Source organism: Mastigoproctus giganteus, chromosome 12 (assembly GCF_048544385.1).
Source record: "Mastigoproctus giganteus isolate SK-2022 chromosome 12, ASM4854438v1, whole genome shotgun sequence".
Lineage (NCBI taxonomy): Eukaryota > Metazoa > Arthropoda > Arachnida > Uropygi > Thelyphonidae > Mastigoproctus > Mastigoproctus giganteus.
The window spans coordinates 138,429,148-138,454,422 of NC_143586.1; the positions used below are offsets into that span (position 1 = coordinate 138,429,148).

Below are 25,275 nucleotides of genomic sequence, written 5' to 3' on the forward strand. Positions count from 1 at the left end.
ATAGACCTGTTAGTTTAACTTCTGTTCCAGGGAAATTAATGGAGGCACTGGTTAAAGAAGCACTGCAGGATCATCTAGACAAGACTTCAGTTACAGCTCGGACACAGTATGGTTTTGTTAAGGGAAAGTCTTACCTGACCAATTTGATTGGATACTATGATGTGGTCACAAAGGAACTGGATGCAGGGAATAACTTTGATATCATACATTTGGATCTTAGAAAGGCTTTTGATACTGTTGCACATGGAAGACTGCTGCACAAATTGGAGCACTGTGGCATTGGAGGCAAATTACTGCTATGGATAAAGGGGTGGTTGAGGGGGAGAAGAGAGACAGTGGTAATCAATGGACATTGCTCTTTGTGGAGTAATTAGTGGAGTCCCTCAGGGTTCAGTGTTGGGTCCATTGTTGTTTTCTGTATTTATAAATGGTATTGATGATGTCCAAATTTGCAGACGATACAAAGGTTGGCAGAGTTGTTAAGGACACTAATGACAGTACGCTGCTACAACAGGATCTAGAAAAGTTGAGCAGATGGGCTGAGAGGTGGCAAATGAAGTTTAACATTGACAAATTTAAAGTACTACATATGGGAAGCAGTAACCCCAGAGTAACGTATCAACTCTGGTACTACACTGACAGTGGTAGAGAACGAAAAGGACCTGGTGCAGGCAGATATGAAGTTTTCTGAGCAGTGTAGATGGTCTGCAAGAGTAGCTCATGGTGCCTTGTCAATGATATACAGGAATTTTTCTAGCAGGGATAAGGTGATTATCCCCTTGTATAAGGCAATGGTCAGGCCACACATTGAGTACTGTATACAGGTCTGGAGGCCTCATTTTAAGAAGGATGTAGAGCTGTTGGAACGAGTACAGAGAAGGGCAACAAGATTAGTGAATGGAACAAAGGATTGCTCTTACGAAGAAAGGCTTAAGTTTTGCAAATTACAGTGTCTGGAGACTAGGCACCTGCGAGGTGTTCTGATTGAGGTGTGTAAAGTCTTGAACGGTTTGAGCATGCTCAATGCTGATGGTATTCTTTCCCTTGCTCAGAATAATCACCTGAGAGGGCATAAATTCAAATTGAGGAAAAACCGATGTAGGATAGATGTGCGTAAGTTTGCCTTTAGCCCACCTGGTATTTGGTTGGTGGAACAGACTTCCATCCTTTGTTGTGGAAGTGGACAGCCTAAATAAATTTAAGGCTGGGATGGACAGGTATTGGGAACGAATGGAGGGGTGAAATGGGAGAGTTTTATTTTTTTTTTTTTTTGGCTGATGCTACATAAGCTTGCTTTCTTGCATGATGTGCCTCTACTAATGCTAATGCTAATTATTTATTCCTTTTGAATGTGGTATAGTTGCACATACACATGTTAATGGATTCTGACATATGCGATGTCAGGATAATTTGATTCTCAGTATTTTAGTAATGCAATAATGAATGTATCTGGTACTATTTATTCATAAGGTAAATAGCCTAATTGCTTATTATGCCCCTCCCTGTAGTAATCAAAAATTATATTTAATATTCTAAGTTAGTGGCATGCAAACTGCTGTTCATGGATCCCAGGGCAACCACAGACACAAGACCTTGCAGGTCCACAAGAAGAGAAACTCTTTGCTCATTATGTATGCCATGAATACTTTAACATTGCAAAAAATATAAAAGCTTACCCAGCTCAATAATTCTGAGAGGTAGGCTGTTACATACTTTTTTCTCAAGCATTTGTGGAAGCCAGGTATAAGCAACTGTGATCAAGGGGACTGAACACAGACAGTCAGGCAGATAGATTTTTAATTTTATTTTATTGCATATTTTGAAACATGGAATGGCAAATTTTGAAGTGAATTTTATATAAGAATTTTTTTGTCTATGTTTTATTAGTGGGAACAACAAAACAATATTTCATTTTGAGAGTCCACTAGTAAAGTTGAAAATCAAAAATATGCAGCAACAGCGACAAAATAGTTTGAATGTCACACTGTACTAAATGTTTAAAAATGGAAAAATAAAGAGAGTACAAAACTAAATAAGAAGAAAGAAAGGAAAAAAGGAGGAACAAAAACACAGCTGAAAGCAGCTGATTCTGCAAATATGAGTCACATGTCAGTTTATTGAGAAATAAATTGTATGATTTAAATATTGAAGCCAATTAATGCCAATATTACTTTATTAATATTAATATAATATTTATATGATGTAATATATGATATTTAAATTAATTATTCAAACTGTTTTCTGTACTTTTTTATTTCATAAATTATATTTTTCTCAGTAAAATAACATAGGGTCCACCCTCTACAGGGTGTCTCAGAAATATTAGTACAAACGTTTAGGGGAGGTAGGTAACATCTAAAGGAATGTGAATCGCATAGGAACCCATAACCGGAAACGTCACAGGAAAGTAGTAGCAGAGGCACAAGAAGCAGAAATGACACAAGACAGTTGTTGTTGTTATTTGGTTTTTAGGAGCATTAGCAACTAAGGCCATATTGCTCCGGGAATATGCGGTAGTCATTACCTGACCTTTCCGCATCCTCTGTATTTGATGGTGACCGGCTCGAACCCCGGTCTAATCAAGAAGCGTGTGCTACACACTGCTGCTCCTTCCCACCTGGCTACAGAGGCGCCACATACACAAGACAGTAATTAGTGGCAAATATTTATTTGACATAATATTAACAATGGAGTACAAGATGGATGCATTTCATGATGTTACAACAGATGCACGAAGGTTCCACCATGAGGCGCGATGCATGCGTGACACCGACGCAGCATGGATTGGCGGACACGGTCGAACACACCTGGAGTTTCTTTGACAGTAGCAGCAGCGCAGACGAGTCTTGCCACGAGATCCATTTCTGTTTCCACAGGTGATTCATACAAGATAGATTTGAGGACCCCCCACAGAAAGAAATCAAGGCTCAATAAATCAGGTGAGCGTGGGGGCCAGGCAACAGGTCCACCACAGCCAATCCATCGATGCCCAAAACACCTGTTCAAATGGTCACAAACACACCTTAATGGGCAGGCGCCCAGTCATGTTGAAACCAAATGTTGCGTCTCACATTTGCTGGAACATCGTCAAGTAACCCTAGTAGAACTTGTTCAAGAAAGATCCGATATTAAGCGGAGTTCATGTGGGATGGTAACAGGTATCGGCCGACTAAGCAGTCACCAACTATACCTGCCCACACATTGATTGCGAAGCGATGCTGTGCCGCATACCGTGTGGGTTGTCATGAACTCACACATGAGCATTGTGCTGATTGAATAAGCCTTCCCGAGTGAAATAAGCCTCATCCGTGAACAAAACATAGGCTGGAAAATTCAAGTCTGGAACACTTTCTTGGAGAAACCACTGCGCAAAAGCCACACATACAGGATGATCTTGGGGGAGCAGTAACTGAACCCTCTGGAGATGAAAGGGGTGTAAGGAATGGTCGTGCCAGACACGCTGTACGCTGCAACGAGACACTCCTAAGGCAGAGGAAACAGAACGTGTGCTGGTAGTAGGATTATTCTGGACGGCATTCAACACACTTTCTTCCATGGCGGGAGTTCGCTCGAACATGGTCTGCCCGCACTACTTCAGTTACCTCTAAATGACCCATAATCGCACAATTTTGATGCACACGCAAACAAACGGTGGTCCAGTACATGTCTGTCTGGGAAGCATTCTCCATAAATTCGGTGAGTGGCTTGTCCATTGCCCTCTGCTAACCCACACACTAGGTGCATGTCTGCCAGCTCACAGTTCGCATATCGATGCATGCTCTTCGTGCAGCGACTACTGCGCCGTCTACCAGCTTACAGTGATGATTCTGGTTATGGGTTCCTATGCGATTCACATTCCTTTAGATGTTACCTACCTCCCCTAAACGTTTGTACCAATATTTTTGAGATACCCTGTATATTTGCATGTATTGACTCACATATAAATACATAATATATATTTTATATGTATATAAGTATATAATATATATTTTATATATATATATATGCTTATGTATATAACTACACAGAAAATGCCTACTTCTGTAACTGGTAAAATATCACCCTTCTTTATATCTGGAAGTGTTTCATCATCTTCAATTTTATGCCAAGTCATTACATTTGAATAGCCAGGATCCAAAAGAGTTTTCCCACAAGCAGTAAAAATTTCCTCTCCTAACTGGAAAGTTACGATAGTTTGAAGAAATTGAAGGTCACCGCTAAGCTGTAAAATAAAAATCATAAAAAACAACCAGTTCCAAATATGCAAGTTTAATGAGGAGGAAAGAGAAGTGGGGGGGGGGGAATTGATATTTTTAAATTTCATTTTGTTTTACAGCTAACCTATATAAATAAATTTGCAAAAAGATAGCTCAGAACAGGTTTTTTTTTTTTTTTTTCATGGTACAACTCAAATTGGAATGCTGCAAATAATATTCATAAGGAATTTCTCTGTTGGGAAAGTGCTTCATAAAATGCAAAGAAATTGAAATATCACAGGTTTTCATGCAATATTTCAGACAATATAAATGAAATCTAACAAGGAATTAAATACAGGTCAATGGCAAGTGTCGACATTTATTTGAAGAGGATCAGCACAGCAAATTATAAAACAATGTTGACACAGTTAAACAGGATGCAGAATACTGTAACTGGTATTAGTAACTTTAGGCTAAGAGATAGTAGGAGATACTTTTCATATACACTGCTTGTACATTAGCATTAGTAGAGGCATATGATGCAAGAAAGCAAGATTATACAGAGTCAGCCAAAAAAAAAAAAAAAAAAAAAAAGCTTCCTATTTCACCCATCCATTCTTGAATTTATTTAAGCTATCAACTTTCACAACGACTGATGGAAGTTTGTTCCAGAAATCAACCATCCACTGGCTATAGACAAATTTCTGCACATCGATTCTACAACTGTCTTTTCTCAATTTGAATTTATGTCCCCTCAGGCAACTAATCTGGGCAGGAGGAAGAATCTCATCAGCACTGAGCTTGCTCAAACCATTCAAGGCCTTATACACATCAATCAGATCACCTAGCAAGTGCCTAGTCTCCAGATGCTGGCAATTTGCAGAACTTAAGCCTTTCTTCGTAAGAGCAACCCTTTGTTCCCCTCACCAATCACGATGCCCTTCTCTGTACTTGTTCCAGCAGCTCTACATCCTTCCAAAAATGAGGCCTCCAGATCTGTATACAGTACTCAAGGTGTGGCCTAACCACTGCCTTATACAAGGGGATAATCACCTCCTTATCCCTGCTAGCAAAATTCCTGAATATCATTAACAGGACCCCATGAGCTACTCTGGCAGCCTGTCTGCACTACTCAGAAAACTTCATATCTGACTGCACATATTCATCTTAAAGTATAATCTCAAGTCAAAATGCCATATCATCATCATCATCATCCATTTTCAATCCGCTGCAGGATGAAGGCCTCTCCAGCAAATTTCCAGTTCCTTCTGTTTTGTGCAATGGCCATCCATTTACTACCCACATACTCATGAATTTCATCTGTCCACATTTGTTTATCTTCCAGGTTTTCTTTTAGCTCCTCTTGGGTACCATTCTGTCATTTTCTTAATCCATCTGCCATCATGTCTTCTAGCTATGTGTGCTGCAGAAGACAATTTTAGTTTTTCTGTTTTGATAAGAATGTCCTTTATTTGTGTTTACTGCCTAATCCATGTATTTCTATAATTAGCATTAGCATTAGTAGAGGCATTTGATGCAAGAAAGCAAGCTTATGCAGCATCAGCCAAAAAAAAACAAAAAAAAACAAATAAATAAATAAAAAATAACCACTTCCACTTCACCCCTCTGTTCGTTCGAAATACCTGTCCAGCTGAGCCTTAAACTTATTTAGGCTATCAACTTCCACGACAAGGGATGGAAGTCTATTCCAGCAACCAACCACACTGGCTAAAGGCAAATTTCCTCACGTCTATCCTACATCTGTCTTTCCTCAATTTGAATTTATGCCCTCTCAGGTGATTATTCTGAGCAAGAGGAAGAATCCCATCAGCATTGAGCATGCTCAAACCATTCAAGGCTTTATACACCTCTATCAGATCACCTCACCGGTGCCTAGTCTCCAGACACTGTAATTTGCAAAACTTAAGCCTTTCTTCGTAAGAGCACCCCTTTGTTCCATTCACTAATCTTGTTGCCCTTCTCTGTACTCGTTCCAGCATCTCTACATCCTTCTTGAAATGAGGCCTCCAGACTTGTATACAGTACTCTAGGTGCGGTCTGACCATTGCCTTATAGAAGGGAATAATCACCTCCTTATCCTTGCTAGAAAAATTCCTATATATCATTGACAATACACCATGAGCTACTCTTGCAGCCCGTCTGCACTGCTCAGAAAACTTCATATCTGCCTGCACAACCACCCCCAGGTCCCTTTCATTCTCTACCACTGTCAGTGTAGTACCACAGAGTTGATACATTGCTCTGGGGTTGCTGTTTCCCATATGTAGTACTTTACATTTGTCAATGTTAAACTTCATTTGCCACCTCTCAGCCCATCTGCTCAACCATTCCAAATCCTGTAGCAGTAGCATAGTGTCAGTAGTGTCCTTGACAACCCTGCCAACCTTCGTATCGTCTGCAAAGTTGGACATTAAGCTTGATATACCATCATCAATATCATTTATAAATACAGAAAACAATAATGGACCCAATACTGAACCCTGAGGGACTCCACTAATAACATTAGTCCACGATGAGCAGTGTCCATTGATTACCACTCTATCTTCTCCCCCTCAACCACCCCTTTATCCATAGCAGCAATTTGCCTCCAATGCCACACTGCTCCAATTTGTGCAGCAGTCTTCCATGTGCAACAGTATCAAAAGCCTTTCTAAGATCCAAGTATATAATATCAAAGTTATTCCCTGCATCCAGTTCTTTTGTGACTGCATCATAGTATCCAATCAAATTGGTCAGGCAAGACTTCCCCTTAACAAAACCATGCTGTGTCTGAGCTATAACTGAAGTCTTGTCTAGATGATCCTGCAGTGCTTCTTTAACCAGTGCCTCCATTAATTTTATTGGAACAGAAGTTAAACTCACAGGTCTATAATTACTTGTGTTGCCCTTTGATCCTCCTCTGTGAATTGGGGTCACATTTGCACATCTCCAGTCTGTGGGTACCTCCCCTGAGTCCAAGGAAGCTCTCATAATTATGGCTAAGGGTTTGCTTACTTCCTTTGCTGCCTCCTTTAATATAACTGGATAGATCCCATCCACCCCCAGGTGCCTTTCTTGTATTTATCTTCAACAATTTCTCCTCCACTTTACTCTCAGTTATTAAATGATTCTCTAGCTTACTGCCAGAGTTGAATACACCTCTGGCATTCCCCTCGCTGAATAACTACTCATGTGTGAATGTCGATGCAAAATATTCATTTAGTTTGTTAGCTACCTGAGCAGGATCATCAACAGTTGACCCATCGATATCAAGTGGACCAATCTGATTCATCCCCTTCCTTCTAGAGTTTACATAAGTAAAGAACTCTTTGCTGTTTTTCTTTGCATCCCTTGCCAAAGATTTCTCGTAATCTGCCTTCGCCTGCCTAACCTCCTTTGTAACAGATCAACTTGTATCTATCATAGGCTTCTGCGTCACGTGTTAATTTGTATGTATCCCATGCATTTTTCTTCTCTGCCATATGTCTCATTAGTTCATCTGACATCCACTTAGGCCTAAACCTTGAACAATATTTCTTAGTTGGTATGTAAAGCCTAGTAGCTTCCAAGATAAGTTCTTTGAATGCTTCCCATTTTGAATTTGCTGTTGGTAACATCATCAGTTGGTCCCACTGTATAGAATTTAAATACTGTCTCAGTCCATCGTAGTCGCCTTTACGAAAGCAATAACCCTTCCCTTTACCCCTAATGGTAGTTTCCTCTTTGAGTAAATCCCACTTCAGCACACTATGATCACTGCCACCTAGTGGTTCATTTACCTTCAGATTCTTAATGCATGAAGAATCACTACTGATAATCAAATCAAGAGTATTACTCCCTCTAGTTGCCTCCTGAACATGCTGATGTAGAAAACAATCATCCAATAAATCCACAAAAGCCTTGCTAGTGTGTAAGTGACCAGCCCCCAAATTCCAGTCAATATCTGGGAAATTAAAATCCCCCATTATAAGACTCTCTGATTTACTAGCCCACTCTATTTCCTCGTACAGTTTCTTATTATACTCATCAGAGTCATTAGGCCTATAGCACACTCCTACTCTCAATTTTGATCTCCCAATGCTTATGTCACACCAAACTGACTCGACACTGCACTGTCCAGCAATGTCGACTGGCTTCACTTCCTTGGATTTTATGTATTTCTTAACTAATAGCATAACCCCTCCTCCCTTCCTATCGTGTCTATCCTTTCTGTAGACATTGTACTCCCCAAATTCCAGTTCTGCATTCCTTATATCTGTGTGACACCACGTCTCTGAAATCCCCACAATATCTGCCTTTGATGTTTTGAGCAATACCTCAAATTCATCAAATTTATTTACTAAACTCCTAGCATTGGTGTACACGCACCTGTTCTTTTTCTTAGCTACCCTAACACAACCTATGTGTTTATTTGTACCGCAATGACTCCCAGCAGTCTCTGAAATATCCTGCATCTTGTTTTTCAGGTTTCTGCTCATTCCAATAGAAGCAGTGCAAGAATCACTTTAACCTCTGCCAGTGGCTACTGTTAATCTATTAGTCCTTGTATCCCCCCAATCTAGCAGTTTTCCGACCCACCTAACACTGCCTCGATAGCATCAGCAAACATTCTTGCACCCTTTCTATTTAATGTATCCCATCCCTGTAGAAGCAGTCTCTCCTGTTAACAAGTACAGACCAGGCTGAAAAAAATTCTACCCCTTGAGCCTTGCACACTCCTTCCAGGGCCGAATTGATCGACAGGGCTCTCATCATATACTCCTTCCTATCGTGTCTGGGCAGAATTGCAGACACTTTCAAATTCAACCCTAATTCACGGCTTTTTTTCAACAGTGACCTGTACTTGTTAAGTAATTCCGCCGGTCTCCTACTCTTAATATCATTAGTGCCAACGTGTACAACTATATCACCTTTTGTGCCCTTAAAAGATGATATCCGCTCTACAATGTCATCAACCTTTGCCCCTGGCAGACATACCCTGGTCCTGTTTCACCTATCCTTTTTACAAAGCATGTTTCCCATTTCCCTGACAATAGAGTCACCAACAACTACTAGTTCCTTTGGGACCAGCGCATTCTGCCTTGGGGGCTGCTGCTGTGTTGGGCTTGTTTGGTTGGTTTTTAGGAGCATTAGCAACTAAGGCCATATTGCTCCGGGATATGTGGTGGTCATTCCTTGACCTTTCCGCATCCTCCGTATTTGGTGGTGACGGGCTCGAACCCCGGTCTAATCAAGAAGCGTGTGCTGCGCATTGCTGCTCCTTCCCACCTGGCTACGGAGGCGCCTGCTGCTGCTGTGTTGCACGATGACCAAGTGCAAGCTCTGGCATTGGTGTGGGCAGCTGAGAGCTTGATGGGCCCCTCACTTTTAATCCTTCGAAGGCATCCACCCTGTCCTTCAAGCTCTCATATAGGCCCATAACAATGCTGAGTTGTCGAATAGTCGTGTATAATGCCATATACAACAGATATATTTTAAAAAAAAAAAAAAGAACTTTACACTAGAGAAAACGTTGGGGTATCTTCATGAAAACCTGTTCTAATGGCTACACAATACAGAGATGTGAAAATATTATCTTCCACGATGAATCAAATTCAGTTTGATTTGATTTGTTTTGTTTCGAACATGTCAGGGCAATTAAGGCCATTAGGCATCAATATATATTCTACAGTCAATTAAATTGCACTTAAACTGAAAATTTACTGTAAAAGCACATTGCAAATTGCAGGTAGTCTATGGTCAGTTTTGTTATTTTGCAGGATGAAAATCCCAAGTTTGTGGAAAGAAAAACCATTCAAGGCCTTATCCCCCTTATCCCCCATCATGCAACTTTCATCCATAACTGACAAAACATTGCGTGGAAAAAGCCATAAAAGTTCATCCAGCTAAGACAGGATTCAAAACAGTCTTTTCTATACAGTATAGAATTATAACCATTGTGATACACATAAGTTCAAAATACAATCAATAACACCAGTTAACAAATAGACTGATGCTATTTATTAACTTGTGTCATCTAGGCCAGAGTACCAAATGTAATCATGCAACTCTAACCTGAAACCACTAACTTGTCCAGTGTGAAAAAAAGTCATAAAAAATCTCCCAATAAAGACAGGATTCAAAACCAGGATTTTTCTATATGGTATGGAAGGAGAGCTACTATAACCACTGTGCGTCCATTAAGGGTTAAATTTTCATCAAAATTTGTGATGCTGAAGACAAGGAGTGTGAAACATGTAATCCAAATCTTCACAAATCTGACTAGTCAAGAGATTGTGCTTTCTTGTGCAATTGTCAGTTAATTGAATATTTAGCAAATTCTTTCGTCAATGTCACAGTGATGTGCACCTCACTGGAGGTAGCAAGCTCCTGTGAGCCTTGGGGTTGCCTAAAAGGCCATATGGGTAAAATGCTGTGCTGAATGATCACAGAATGGTTACAAGGCAGGAAGCAGAAGATTGCAATTAATGGTTACTTTAAAGTTATTTTAACGTTAGAAATGGATCCCAAAGGATCAGTTCTGGTACCACTGCCTGTTCCTGGTTTTCATATATAAAATCAACAAAGGAAATAAAGGGTGTGATGTCAAAATCAGGAGAGTGATTAATATCAGCACCAAGCAGTGTTCCTTCAGGATGAACATTGCTTGGTGCTGATATTAATCACTGATTTGAACAGGCTTCAAGGAAGGTTAGAAAGTGGCAGCTATACAGCCACTCCGTGGCTTATGTAATACTTGACTTACAGAAATTTGACTTTACGTAAGTTTTTGCCAGCCAGTGCAAACTTAAAAAATCGTGGAAACATATTTTGCATCCTGTAGGAATAAATGGAGGTATCGTGAAAATATCGTAATGTGAACCCAATAACACATTGTTTTTTGTGGAAATTCGTTCCAAAACCTCGGAAGTTGAAATTTTCGATATACAACTAAGCTATTTATCTCTCTAAAAGGTCATTTCTATAATGGAAATTGCACTACCCTTTCATTGTTATCATATGTTCCGTTATAAGAATCAATTTTGAATACTTTTGTGATATTTTTCTAAAACACATTTCTGGAGATCACTACCATAAAACAATAAAAACAATTTGCACTTTCCGCTTTATTGGGCTTTTCTGTTAGGGCAATCTATTATAAATGGGTAGTAAACTCTACTTTATTGCATTTGCGATAATACCAATAGCTGGAACTGTCTGGGTTTTTATGTTATTATGGTGAAATGTGTTCCACTTCACTGAAATCTTCAATCATATAAAAAACATAAATAAATTTTCAGAATCTTCTCTTCATTCCTATTTACTTATTACAATGGTGAAGGGAAAGGGACCAATGGAAAGTGCAAGTGCTGGCAGTGCCAGGAAACGAAACAAAATTGATTTAGAAATGAAGATGATTAATTAAGAGGTACGAAGCAGGACAAAGTTTGTCATCTATTGCACGGAATTAGGTCTCGCTGCTTCAAAGTGAATACTATTTTAAGGGACAGTGCACATATAAAAGAACATGTTAAAGGATCAATACATTTAAGATCAACAGTGATCACAAAACAGCGTTCAGGTGCTATATCGAAGATGGAAACGCTATTAATAATATGGATGCAAAATCAGATTCAGAAGTGCCCCTCATGCCCCTGAGGCCATTCAAGCAAAAGCAAGAAGTATTTATGAAGATATTAAGGATAAGTACAACGAACCCCAAGCCAAGTTCATGGCAAGCAATGGGTGGTTTAATAGGTTCAAGCATCGTGCTCGTTTCCAAAACACTAAAGTATACAGTGACATCGCCAGTGCCGATTCTGCAGCTGCAGAGAAATTTTGTGATGTGTCGGGGGGAAAACCCTTCTAAATCTCCAAAGCCCTCAACTTCCGCAGAGGCATGCTTATCAGCTGGAGAGTTAATTCTGGCAATGATGCTCAAAAGATAAAACTTGCTGACGTTATGCCTGTCTCCTCTCTCTTTTTGTAATTTTACAATTTTGAAATTTTTGTAATTTTGTACACGTTTAGAATTTTTCCTGCACATGAGATAAAAAAATTTAATAAATAATTCTATTTACATGTTCTTCAAACATTTCTTTTTTGCTTCAATCAAATTTGCAAGTACTACATAAGCATTTAGGGAAATTCAGACTTACGTAGAGTTCCACAGAACGCAACCCCTGTGTAAGTCAAGGAGTTGCTGATATAGTTGTTTACCCATATCGAACTTCTTGAAAGAATCCAAAGGCAGGCAACCCACTTGGTGAAAGGATCCAAAGGTGGGCAACTCACTCAGCAAAAGGGGACCCAAATGAGGACTTTGAATATGTCGACTAGAGAACTTGGCAACCGGGCAACTTTGAATGAACCTCAAATGAGATCTAGGCCATAAATTTAACTTTAGAGAGGATGGTGGATAGATGGGCAAAAATTTTTCAGCCAGAGTAATTGATTGTTGGAACAAACTTTCATTTGGTGTCATGAAGTAGGTAGTTTGAATAAATTTAAGGATTTCTTTCTTCTCTGTGTGCCAGCTCCTAATGGAGGTCAGTGACCACCATGGCAAATGTCTTTCTGTCTCTGGTAGTTCTGAATAGCTGCTCGGTGTTCAGTCCTGTCCAATTCTTAATGTTATCAATTTCTTGGGAGAAGACGATGTATGTCTTCTCCCAAGAAATTAAGGATTAGACAAATTATCAGAGAGGATGAATAGTGATATGGGAAAGGTTTTATTTTATTTTTATTTATTTTTTTGCCAATGATACTGTACAAGATTACTTCCTTGCATTATTTTCCACTACTAATAGTAATACCTGCAACAGAGGTCCATGTTGGCAATGGTAGGAATTCTGTTCCAGTTTATTCCACTTCTGCCAGGTGATAAACAAGTTTTACCTGTGCAAGAGTCATGCAAAAGTGAATAAGTATTCTATTTCAATTTATTCCACTGCTGCAAAGTGGTTAACAGATTTTACCCATGTAAGAGAGTCATGTGACAGTGAAAAGAAATTCAATCCCAGTTTAATCCACTGTTGCCAAGTGGTAAGTAAATTTTACCTGTGCAAGAGAATCGTGTGAAGATGCCATTTGCTTCACCTATCAATATCTATCAATTCAGAAACAGTAGTGATAGTGGAAATGGAGATGATATGAATGGTCATCGCTGACTGTTAGACATACTGCTGAGTCTGCTGGCATATCTAAAGACAGAACAGTGTATACTGTCATTTTATTTTAAGCTGAGAAAAGTTTACACATAATGGATTCCTTGGCCAATAGTTAAAAAACCTACTGCACAAAGACATCAAAATGTATTGCACAAAGATTTACACAGAATCCTGAGGGCTTTCTTTTCTAGAATACACAAGGCAAAAATTTCAGCAAAACTGTTTCAGAGAAAAAGTAAAGATTAATACTGAATTAATTACAAAAACCTCTACCTCAGCCTACCTCAATTTGATAATTTTTCACATGTATGACTATATCATCCTTTAAAAAAAAATTACAATTATTGCACAAAAATTATCTGGACCTAGAAACTGCTATGTAAAGTTGTCCATAACCAAAAATGCCAACTTTGTTGAAAGTCTGACCCTGAGGTTTGTTGAGTGTGATGACAAAAAATAAGAAATTGTCTTCTCTTCAAAGTAAATGGCAAGTTAGTTTTGCTGGGAGTTAAATCAATTCTCTGGATTTTAAAATCCAGAGAATTGACTGGTGACTAAAACTGCTGATTTAATATATCCAGAGCAAATTATCGAAAGTGATGTTTGTATTCGTCAAGTACAGGGAAAAAATCTGATAGGACAAATTGTGGCAGAAAATCGAAGCAGACCACCAGAAATTAATGAGAGTCTCGGCAAACCCATTTCTGGCAAAATAGTTCGGCAAGAACTTCGCAAAGCTGAAATTAATATATGCTAATGCCAAGCTACTCATTACTAATGGTAAAGCTAGAAATAGAATGCAATGGTGTAAGGAGCACAAAAACCGAGCACCTGATGATTAGAAACATATTTTCAGGAGAATCGTCACTCACATTTTCCAACATCAGGAAAAAAAATTTTGTTTGGCGAATGCCAAAGAAAGTGCATCATTCTGACTTTCTTTTTCCAACCATCAAACATGGAGGAGGATCAACAACAATTTGAGTAGCAATATCTTGATATCCTTTAGGTTCTGTAATCACCCCTGAATAGACAAATTACTGCCACTGATTACTTGATCAGTGGCAGTTTCATCAGGGTCATCCCCTGGTACAAACACAAATGATACTATATTTCAAGGTGATAATGATCCAATGCACACAGCCAGATGTGTACAATCTTGGTTTGAGGAGCATGAAACTGAGGCTAAGCATCTCCCCATGACCTGCACAATTGCCAGACTTAAACATTATTGATCCACTGTTGGCATATCTGGAGGGAGAGTGGGAAGCAGATTTCCTCAACCTTCATTCCTCAATGAGCTTGGAAAGTTCTGCATGAAGAATGGTCCAATATTCCTCTTAAGCCAGTTCAAGATTTATTTGAATCTATTCCATGTAGAATACAAACTGGTTTAAAAGTTCTAACTAACATGGTTCAACACCATATTAGTGCATAGGTGTAACTCTTATCACAAGTGTTTCCATTATTTTATTCACCTCCTGTAGTTCATACAATTTTTGTGTGTACTATAATTGTATAATCATGTCTTTGCAAGCTACTTGTCCTTGATGAATTCCTTGGCAGGACCTGGGAGAGGTCACCTCCCAGACCTATGCAGATGATCTTAGTATCACTGTTACCAGTGATTCTAGGGCATAGTAGTAGTAGTGGCACATGATGCAAGAAAGCAAGTGTAGGAGCTTATGCAGCATCAGCCAAAAAAAAAAAAAAAAAAAATCACACCATTCCCTCCAAATGCCTGTCCAGTTCCTCCTTAAATTTATTTAACCTATCAACTTCCACAACGACAGATGGAAGTTTGTTCCAGCAATTAACCACCCGCATGGCAGGAGACTTTGGAGAACAATGCACTACAGAAGCTACAGGACTAATTGGCATGACATACCAGCTGAAAAATCCAGACTAACTCACAAGGAAAGAAATCTACTCCCTCCCTCCCTCTGCTGATACCTGGCTCACTACAACATGCATTAAAGAGATCTTGAAGTGGTAATTGAACTAAACAAGTGATGAAACCACTATAATGTTATGGAGGACTGCTTGTAATCTGATAAATTACTTCTCCAGCTGAATGCCTGGGATTATTTTTTAACTTGCAATTTATCATTTTTCTTTTTTGTACTTTACTATACACTGAATTGTTTAATTTAAGTTTTATTTGGTTTGTTTCAACTACAGAGTGATCAAAATATCACCATAAGCTCTCTAGTAATAAAATATGACATGCATTATGCATATTACACATGTCCAGCATTACTAACCTAAGTGGTCAGCTATGCAGGTCAAGTATCACCAAATGTTTCATGTCAGATGTTTCATCAGCTAACTTCTGTTTCATCAAGAAACTGTCACTAGAGACTACCTACACTCTAAAGGACCATATCCGAAGACAACTTAAGTATAATATATGTATTGTGGAAACTTCAAAATCTGAAAACTTTGGGACCTGATCCTTGCAGTGTCTTGGAATTGTCCAGATTCTGGATGGTCATGATAATCACAAAAAAACATGAAAAAAGAAGTTGCTTTTTTATATTGAAATTTATCATATATAATATAATAAGTAGAAGGTACTCCATAAAAAAGGAAACATGTTTGGCTGTATAAAAAACACTATTTTAAATATATGTATTTTAATTAATGTTAACGCAATAGAAAGTGCATACATAAACTTTAAAAAAAAATTACAACTGTTCAATATGGCTGCCATTTTGTTCTTTACAAAAGTGTAGTCTTTTGGGCACAGAGCAAAACATAGCAAGGCACAATTCCTTAGAAATGTTCTCTGATCCTTTAACTAGTGACTGCTGAAGCTCCAGCAGAGACCTTTAATACCAAATACTTTATCCTTTAAGAATCTCCACAAAAAAATAATTAGGAAGTACACAAGAAATACAGCAGCCATTCAATGGCACCCACCATCCAATCCATCATCATGGGAACTTTCCATCTAAGAATTCGTGGACAATTAGTAATAAACAGTTATGGCAATTAACAGTTCCATTTAGTTTAAATATGGCTTCATCAGTCTAACAATATCTGGTTTTATAATACTCATGGACAAAAACTATTCAACAAATTCTAATCTTCTATCTGAATTATCCTTGTTCAAACTTTGTAGCAACATGGAATAATAAACCACGTATTTAAGTCCCTTTATGATTATATTCAAGCATCTTTTAGGCATTTTAAGTTCTAAACTTCAATTTATTTGAGATTTTTTCAGACTTCTTTTGATATCCTCTCTCACAATTTCTGAATTGTGAGAGAGGATATCTCTTTCAGATGTCTTTGAGATAAAAGGTTATTCAACCCATCATCAATCATCTAAAGTGCTGAAAAGAAAAAGTGTCAACAGTATCTGGATGAATATCTAGCTTATGGTTTTATTGAAAGCCCATTCGACTCGAGACAGCCTATGTGTCTTATGTGTAATAGTTCTTTTTCAATGAGGCTATGAAACCATCAAGACATTTAGTCCACTTAAAAAGGAAACATCCTGATAAAGTTAGCATTAGCATTAGTAGAAGCATATGATGCAAGAAAGCAAGCTTACGCAGCATCAGCCAAAAAAAAAAAAAACCCTCCCATTTCACCCCTCCATTCATTCCAAATGCCTGTCCAGCTCAGCCTCAAATTTATTTAGGCTATCAACTTCCACAATAAAAGATGGACGTCTGTTCCACCAATCAACTACCCGCTGGCTAAAGGCAAATTTCCGCACGTCTATTCTACAACTGTCTTTCCTCATTTTGAATTTATGCCCTCTCAGGTTCTTAATCTGAGCAAGAGGAAGAATCCCATCAGCATTCAGCTTGCTCATCCCATTCAAAGCCTTATACATCTCAATCAGATCACCTCGCAGGTGCCTACTCTCCGGGTGCTGCAATTTGCAGAACTTAAGCCTTTCTTGGTAAGAGCACCCCTTTGTTCCCCTCACCAATCTTGTGCCCTTCTTTATACTTGTTCTAGCATCTCAACATCGTTCCTAAAATGAGGCCTCCAAACCTATACACAGCACTCTAGGTGTGGTCTGACCACTGCCTTGTATAACAGGATAATCACCTCTCTGTCCCTGCTAGCAAAATTCCTATATATCATTGTTGTTGTTGTTTGTAGGCTTTATGGTGCAAGGGCAACAAAGGCCACAATGCACCTTATATATCATTGACAAGGCTCCATGACTTGCCCTGGCAGCCCGTCTGCACTACACAGCGAACTTCATATTTGACTGCACATTTATCCCCATGGTTTTTTCACTTTCCACTTCCCTGAGTGTAGTACCACACAGTTGGTACGTTTCTCTTGGGTTATTGCTACCCATATGCAATACCTTGTATTTGTCAATGTTAAACTTCAGTTGCCAATTCTCAGCCCATTTGCCCAACTTATCTAGACCTGGGTTGGAGAAGCATACTGTCTTTATTGTTGTTAACAACCCTGCCAACCTTTGTAACATCTGCAGATTTGGACATTAAGCCTGATATACCTTCATCAATATCATTGATAAATATACAAAACAACAATGGGCCTAGCACCAAACCCTGGGGAACTCCACTAATAACTTTTGTCCACAAAGAGCAGAGTCCACTGATTACCACTCTCTGTCATCTCCCACTCCACCATCCCTTTATCCGTTGTAGCAACTTACTCTTAATGCCATACCTCTCCAATTTGTACATCAGTCTTCCATGTGCAACAGTATCAAAATCTTTCCTGAAATCCAAGTATATGATATTAAAATTATTTTTGGCATTCAGTTCCTTTGTGACCACATCATAGTATCCAATCAAATTGGTCAGACAAGATCTCCCTTTAACAAACCCATGCTGTGTCATAACTACTACTGCAGTCTTGTATAGATGATCCTGCAATGCTTCTTTAACCAGTGATTCCATTATTTTCCCCGGAACACAAGTTAAACTAACAGGTCTATAGTTACTTGTGTCACCTTTTGAATCCCCTTTGTGAATTAGTGATACATTTGCACACCTCCAGTCCATGAGGACCCCCTGAGTCCAAGGAAGCTCTCATAATTATGGCTAAGGGTTTGCTTACTTCCTTTGCTGCCTCCTTTAATATAACTGGATCCCATCCACCCCAGGTGAATTTTTTATGTTTAACTTCAACAATTTCTCCTCCACTTTGCTCTCAGTTACTACAAAATCACTTAGCTCCCTGTTAGAGTTTGATAAACCTCTGGCACTCTCCTCATTGAATAACTCCTCATGTGTGAATGTAGATGCAAAATACTCATTCAGTTTATCAGCTACCTGAGCATTATCATCAACAGTGAACCCATCTATGTTAAGTGGTCCAATCTGATTTATTCCTTTCCTTCTACAGTTTACAAAAGTAAAGAACTCTGCTGTTTTTCTTTGCATCCTTTGCCAAAGATTTCTTGTAATCTGCCTTTGCCTTCCTAACCTCATTTGTGACTTGATTACAGCCTAGCTTATATCTGCCATAGGCTTCTGTGTCACCTAACACTTTATATGCATCCCATACATATTTCTTCTCTGCCACGAGCCTCATTAATTCATCTGGCATCCATTTAGGCCTAAACCTTGAACAGTATTTCTTAGTTGGAATGAAAAGCCTAGTAGCCTCCAAAATTAAGTCCCTGAAGGCTTCCTATTTAGAATTCAATGTTGGCAACATTGAATTCTAAATAGGAAGTTGATTCCACTGTACAGAATTTAAAAACTGTCTGAGACCCCAGTAGTCACCTTTACGAAAGCAAAAGCCCTTCCCTTTAGCCTTGATGGTAGTTACATCTTTAAGTAATTCCCATATCAGTACATTGTGATCACTGTCACCCAGTGGTTCCTTTATCTCCAAATTCTTAATGCATGAATAATCAAAGTTGGGAAACATATCAAATATTTTAAAACTTTAAAACAGAATTTTGAGCAAGTAACACTGTTAGTTACTTATTTAAGAACACACAAGCAAATGATGATGGAATGATTGCATCTTATAAAATTTCAGAAATCATTGCAAAAACTGGTAGTGCCCATACAGTTGCTGAGACTGTTATAAGACCCGCATTAGAGACTGTAATTTCAACAGTGATGCATCAAAAATCCTTCCAGTATTTTAAAAGCACTGCCATTGAGCAATCATTCAATTTGACAACCAATCGATGAGATGTCAGTTAACATTGAAGAGCAGATAACAGACAAACTAAAAACAAGAAAATTTTCTATTCAGATTGACGAATCTGCATTTACTGACAATAAGGCCCTTCTAATGGTATAAGTTTATTTCAATGATGGTAAATTGCAAGAAGAAATGTTTGTAAAATCTACAGAAACTGACTGTACTGGAGCATCCATTTTTGCTGTGGTACTCTGCCACAAGTCTCATTAGTTCATCTGACATCCATTTGTGCCTAAACCTAGAACAGTATTTCTTAGTTGGAACAAAAAGCCTAGTAGCTTCCAAGATTACTTCCTTGAATGCTTCTCATTTAGGATTTGCTATTGGTAACATCATCAGTTGATCCCAGTGTACAGAACTTAAAAAATCTCTGAGACCACTGTAGTCACCTTTACGAAAGCAAAGACCCTTCCCTTTACCCCTGATGGTAGTTACATCTTTAAGTAAATCCCGCATGGTAAAGACATTGTGATCACTGCCACCTAATGGTTCCTTTACCTGTAAATTCTTTATGCATAAATAATCACTGCTGATAATCAGATCAAGAATGTTATTCCCTCTGGTTGCCTCTCTAACATGCTGCTATAGAAAACAATCATTAAGTAGATCCACAAAAGCCTTGCTAGTGCATCAGTGACCACCCCACAAGTTCCAGTCAATATCTGGGCAGTTAAAATCCCCCATTATAAGACACTCTGATTTACTGGCCAACTCTATTTCTCTGTACAGCTGTTCATTGTGCTCATCAGAGTCATTAGGCCTATAACAGACTCCTACCCTCATTTTTGCTTTCTCAGTGCTGATGTCACACCAAACTGACTCAACATTGCACTGCCCATCTATGTCAACTGGATGCACTTCCTTAGAATTTATGTATATCTTAACTAACAGCATAACCCCTCATCCCTTCCTATCCTGTCTATCCTTTCTGTATACATTGTACTCCCCAAATTCCAATTCTGCATTCCTTACATCTGTGTGAAACACGTGTTTGATATCCCAACAATATCCACCTTTGATGTCTTGACCAGCACTTCAAATTCATCAAATGTATTTACTACACTCCTAGTATTGGTGTACATGCAAGTATACATGCACCTATTCTTACTCTTAATTACTCTAACCTCACAGCTTCAAAGTAGCTTGACTTGATTATTAGATAAACCTAAAATCTTTAAACACTATTTCAGTAATCAATGTTATTAGCTTGACGTTGACTTAGATTATTGAAAAAAATTTGAATAAACTATTGATTTTTAAATTTTAGAAAAATATCCAAAAAATTATAATGCACTGATAAGTTTACTAAAAAGTCTTTCTGTTCTCTCCAAACCACAGGGACAGCAAATGCTAAGGATGGCACCAGTGAATCATTTCCTAGGATGGTACTGCATGAGTGGCACAATATATATAACGAGTATATTTTTTGACTTGGCCCAGAATTTTACATATACTGTACTTGAAACCTGTTGGAAAAAGTCCAAATTCTTCAAAGTTCATGGGAAGAATTTTATATAGAACTAACTTTTCATGCATGCCTTATTCAGGGCTTTTTCCTACCTAAACACACATGCAAATAAAGAGAAGTGAACATTATAAATTGGTAGCATAAAGCAAATATAAGCTGTTTTAGTAAAATGACCATCCATAGAGTGAAAAGAAATACACAAGCTATGTAGGTTTACTACAGAAGAGTATTATTGTTGTTATTAAAAAAACTGAGTGGTTTACACAAAAAAGGTTTCCAACACTGTAAATTGAAACAAATGACAATTCTTTTCAGTTTGAAAATATAAAATGAGAAAATGAAAATTATATATTCAAAAAAATATGAGCACTTACAGTAGCAATAAAATGCCTTGTTATATAGTCATACAACCTCCATGCATCCCCATCTAGTTCTCCTTTTGTGGCAGCTTTCATAGGAGTAATAGGAGGATGATCACCAGCATCATGACCTTTTCTAGGAAAGCAGGATAAATATTTTGATTCAATTTAAGTGAATTACTGGGTATTAAGAATTATATATTTAACTTTTCAGTATGTGTTAATCCCCATATTCTATCATATTATGCAATGAACTGTATAACTGGTCAGTGCAGTAATAACAGGAAGTCAACTGGAGTTGTGATCACAAAAATCAAAAATAATGTAAAAGATCATTCCTGATAAGTAAAACAGAATAAAATGGGCATAATCCAAACCAAACATTAGCAAGTACAGGTAACCCTTGTATAACACGGTAGTTAGGTTCCTATAAAATCTCGTGAAGTGTGGAGCCGTGTTGTATGGGAATAAGAACAAGTACAAAAAGGGGGGTTACATTCCAAAAAATAAAATACATCATTTTTTTTTTAAACTATTGGAAACTTAATTTTTATTAAAAATAATAATAACTGAACAAAGATATTACAAACTGTGATATATATATATATATATATATATGTCAGATAATGTACGTTCATTTAATTTTCTTCCTCTTCATTGCTACTAACTTCATTGCACAATCAAACGAGAACGGTTTCTCTGTTGCAGAATATCTTCACCTTCTGAACTTTCTTCTGCACCATCTAGATTTTGTGTATCTTCTGCTCTCTTTAAAAAATCAGTATTCTGGGAGTGTTTGCTTTTGCTTGATAGATCTTTGTAAATTGCATGGTATGAGGCTAATTAATTAAATTAAAATAAATAAATAATTGCATGCTCTAACCATTTTTGCTCTAACCCACTGGGATGGGTTAGAGCATTTTTGAAGTTCCCTTTGGAACTTTGTGTTCCTTTCAATCAAAGGATCTGCATTCAAAAAATAAGATTCTAATTGCTTGGATAAGTTAACGCCTTCCTGTATGCTTTTTTAGTGTAAAATTTGGAACTTCAAAATTTTTACCTGCACTATCATCCTCTGAATTGATTTGGTTTACCTCTGATGCCATTTCCACCAAATCTGCTTTGCCAGCCTCTTTTTTTCTACCAGTAATTTTTGAGCGTCTTCAGTAGTCATATCATCAAAACCTTCCCCTCCTTAGCAAGTTCTACTATCGCACCGATTCTGTTTTCTGCCGGTTCGACTATATTTGTTGAATAAACTGACTCTGGCCATACATTTTTCCAACATGCATGTGTTGACAGTTTTACTCCTTTGAGCAATAAAGCTATGATTCCGATACAATCCACAATTGAAAAATGTTTCCATGCCTCCATCACTTCAACAGATTCGGAATAATTTTTTTCCAAAATCCATTTTAAAGATTTTCTAATGTAATGAGCTTTAAAGGTAGGTATAATGCCTTGATCTAATGGCAGAAATTAAAGAAGTTGTATTAGGTGGTAGGACATTACTTCAACGTTTGGAGGCACCTCCGTAGCCCGGTGGGCAGGAGTGGCAGTGCATAGCACACGCTTCTTGATTAGACTGGGGTTCGAGCCCGTGACCACCAAATACGGAGGATGCGGAAAGGTCAGGGAATGACCACCGTGGGCAGGAGCGGCAGTGCGTAGCACACGCTTCTTGATTAGACCGTGGTTCGAGCGTGATCACCAAATACGGAGGATGCGGAAAGGTCAGGGAATGACCACCGCATATCCTCGGAGCAATATGGCCTTAGTTGCTAATGCTCCTAAAAACCAAATAACAACAACATCAACGTTTGGATGACAAATCTTTTGGATAGCCTGGTGCATTATCCAATAGTAAGAAAAATTTGAAATCTAGATTTTTTTGCCTTAAATAGTTTTCCACAGCTGCCACAAAATTATTTAAAAACCATATTTAGTATTATTTAAAAACTAAATTATGCCTAAGTTCCTTAGGCATAATTTAGGGCTGGGATTTAATTCACAACAAAGAAATTATTCCAATATGGTTCTTAAGAACAAAGTTTAGTAAGATGTACCCAGAAAAATTTATAAATGATCAAATAAAAATCGAAATAATCTTACAAAAAACCGAAATAATCTTACAAAAACCTTAAAGGTCACAAACCGCACACTTTGAAGTCACAATTTTTTAAGGTCTCAAACAAGCACAAGTTCAATAGCACAGAACCTTACAAGGGGATTTCCCAAAAAAGAATGGAAATGTTGAAAAATTACATCCAACATAACAGCATGGTTTTCTGAGCACAAAAATACCATGTTATGCGAGGTTTGTCACAATTCTCTAACCGTGTTATATACACCGATGAGCCAAGACGTTATGACCACCTACCTAATATGATGTTGGTCCTCCACGTGCAGCCAAAACAGCTCATACCCACGAGCTGTTGAGGTTTCTAAATGTCTTGTGGTATCTGGTACCAACACGTAACCAGCAGGTCCTTTAACTTCTGTATGGTCCATGATTGAGATGCCGCGTCTCAACCATGGACCAATTGAGACATGCAGCAGCCTGGAAAGCAAGGGGCATCAGAGATTTTAGGCCCTGCTGTGGTTCATCATGGAACAAATAAATACATGGCTGGTTAGGGTAACTGAGACTAAGAACATGTGCACGTATACTTGCATGTACACTAATACTAGAAGCATTGTAAATAAATTAGATGAATTTGAAGTACTGATTAAGTCATCAAATCCAAACATTGTAGGGATAGCAGAGATGTAGTGTCACTCAGACAAAAGCGATGATGAATTTGAATATGGTAAAATGTATATAGGAATAAATGGCATTCTTATATATGAGGAGGGGTGGAGGGGTTATGCTCTTAGTTAAGAAGCATGTTAAATCAAAGGCAGTGCATCCAGTCAACATGGGTGACCAGTGCAATGTTGAGTCAGATTAGTGTGATATAAGAACTGGGAAAACAAAATTGACAGTAGGAGTATTATAGGCCAAATACTCCTACTAAGAGTGCAGTAGCACGCGTTCTTTGAGACGACCGGGGTTCGAGCCCGTGACTGCTAAATACCATTAACATTTTTATCGATGATTTATTGTAAACTCCACTAACCTGGTCGTCATGCCGGAGTATAAACAAAAATGGGCCAGTAAATCAGAATGTCTTATAATGGAGATTTTAAGTTTCCAGACGGTGACCTGAATTTGTGGGTTAGTCACACACTAGCTAGACTTTTGTAGATTTCTTGAATGACTGTTTTCTACAGCAGCATTTCAAAGAGGCACTCTTAATGTGGTTATCAGCAGTGATTCTTCATGCATTATGAATCTGCAAGTAAAAGACCCACTGGGCGGGGTGATTACAGTATACTAATATGCAATTTAATTAAAGACATAACTACTGTCAAGGGTAAAGGGAAAGGTTTTTGCTTGCCTAACAGTGACTACAGTGGTCTCAGACAGTTTTTAAATTCTATGTAGTGAAACCAACTGATGATGTTACCAACAGCAAATTCTAAACGAGAAGCATTCAGGAAAGTAATAATAATAGCTACTAGGCTTTTCATACCAAAGAAGAAAACTGTTCAAGGCTTAGATCAAAATGGATGTCAGATAAACTAATATGTGGCAGAGAACAAAAGTGCATGGGATGCATATAAATTTTCAGGTGATACAGAAGCCTATAGTATACATATAAATTAGTCTGTAATCAAGTCACAAAGGAGGTTAGAAAAGCTAAGGTAGATTATGAGAAATCTCTCAAAAAGAATGCAAAGAAATGAAGAGACTTAAATTAATACCAGAAAGAAGGGAATGAGTCATATTAGGTCACTTAATGTCAGTAGGCTATAAAGTATTTAAGGACAAAGGCCTCATGCTAGTAGTAGTAGTAGTATGTCAGTAGGTTAACTGTTGATGTCCATGCCTAGGT

At 38.1% G+C, this 25,275-nt stretch overlaps 1 protein-coding gene across 1 annotated transcript in view; it reads right to left on the reverse strand.

Annotated features, from left to right (window-relative positions):
• The window catches only part of Top3beta (DNA topoisomerase 3-beta), a 171,190-nt gene that overhangs the window by 60,244 nt on the left and 85,671 nt on the right, over positions 1 to 25,275 (reverse strand). The window contains exons 9-10 of the mRNA XM_090386473.1: positions 21,353 to 21,473; positions 4,040 to 4,222 (exon numbers count right to left, since the gene is read on the reverse strand). Of these exons, the coding sequence (XP_090242599.1) occupies positions 4,040 to 4,222; positions 21,353 to 21,473 (304 nt within the window). The remainder of the gene's footprint in view (positions 1 to 4,039; positions 4,223 to 21,352; positions 21,474 to 25,275) is intronic.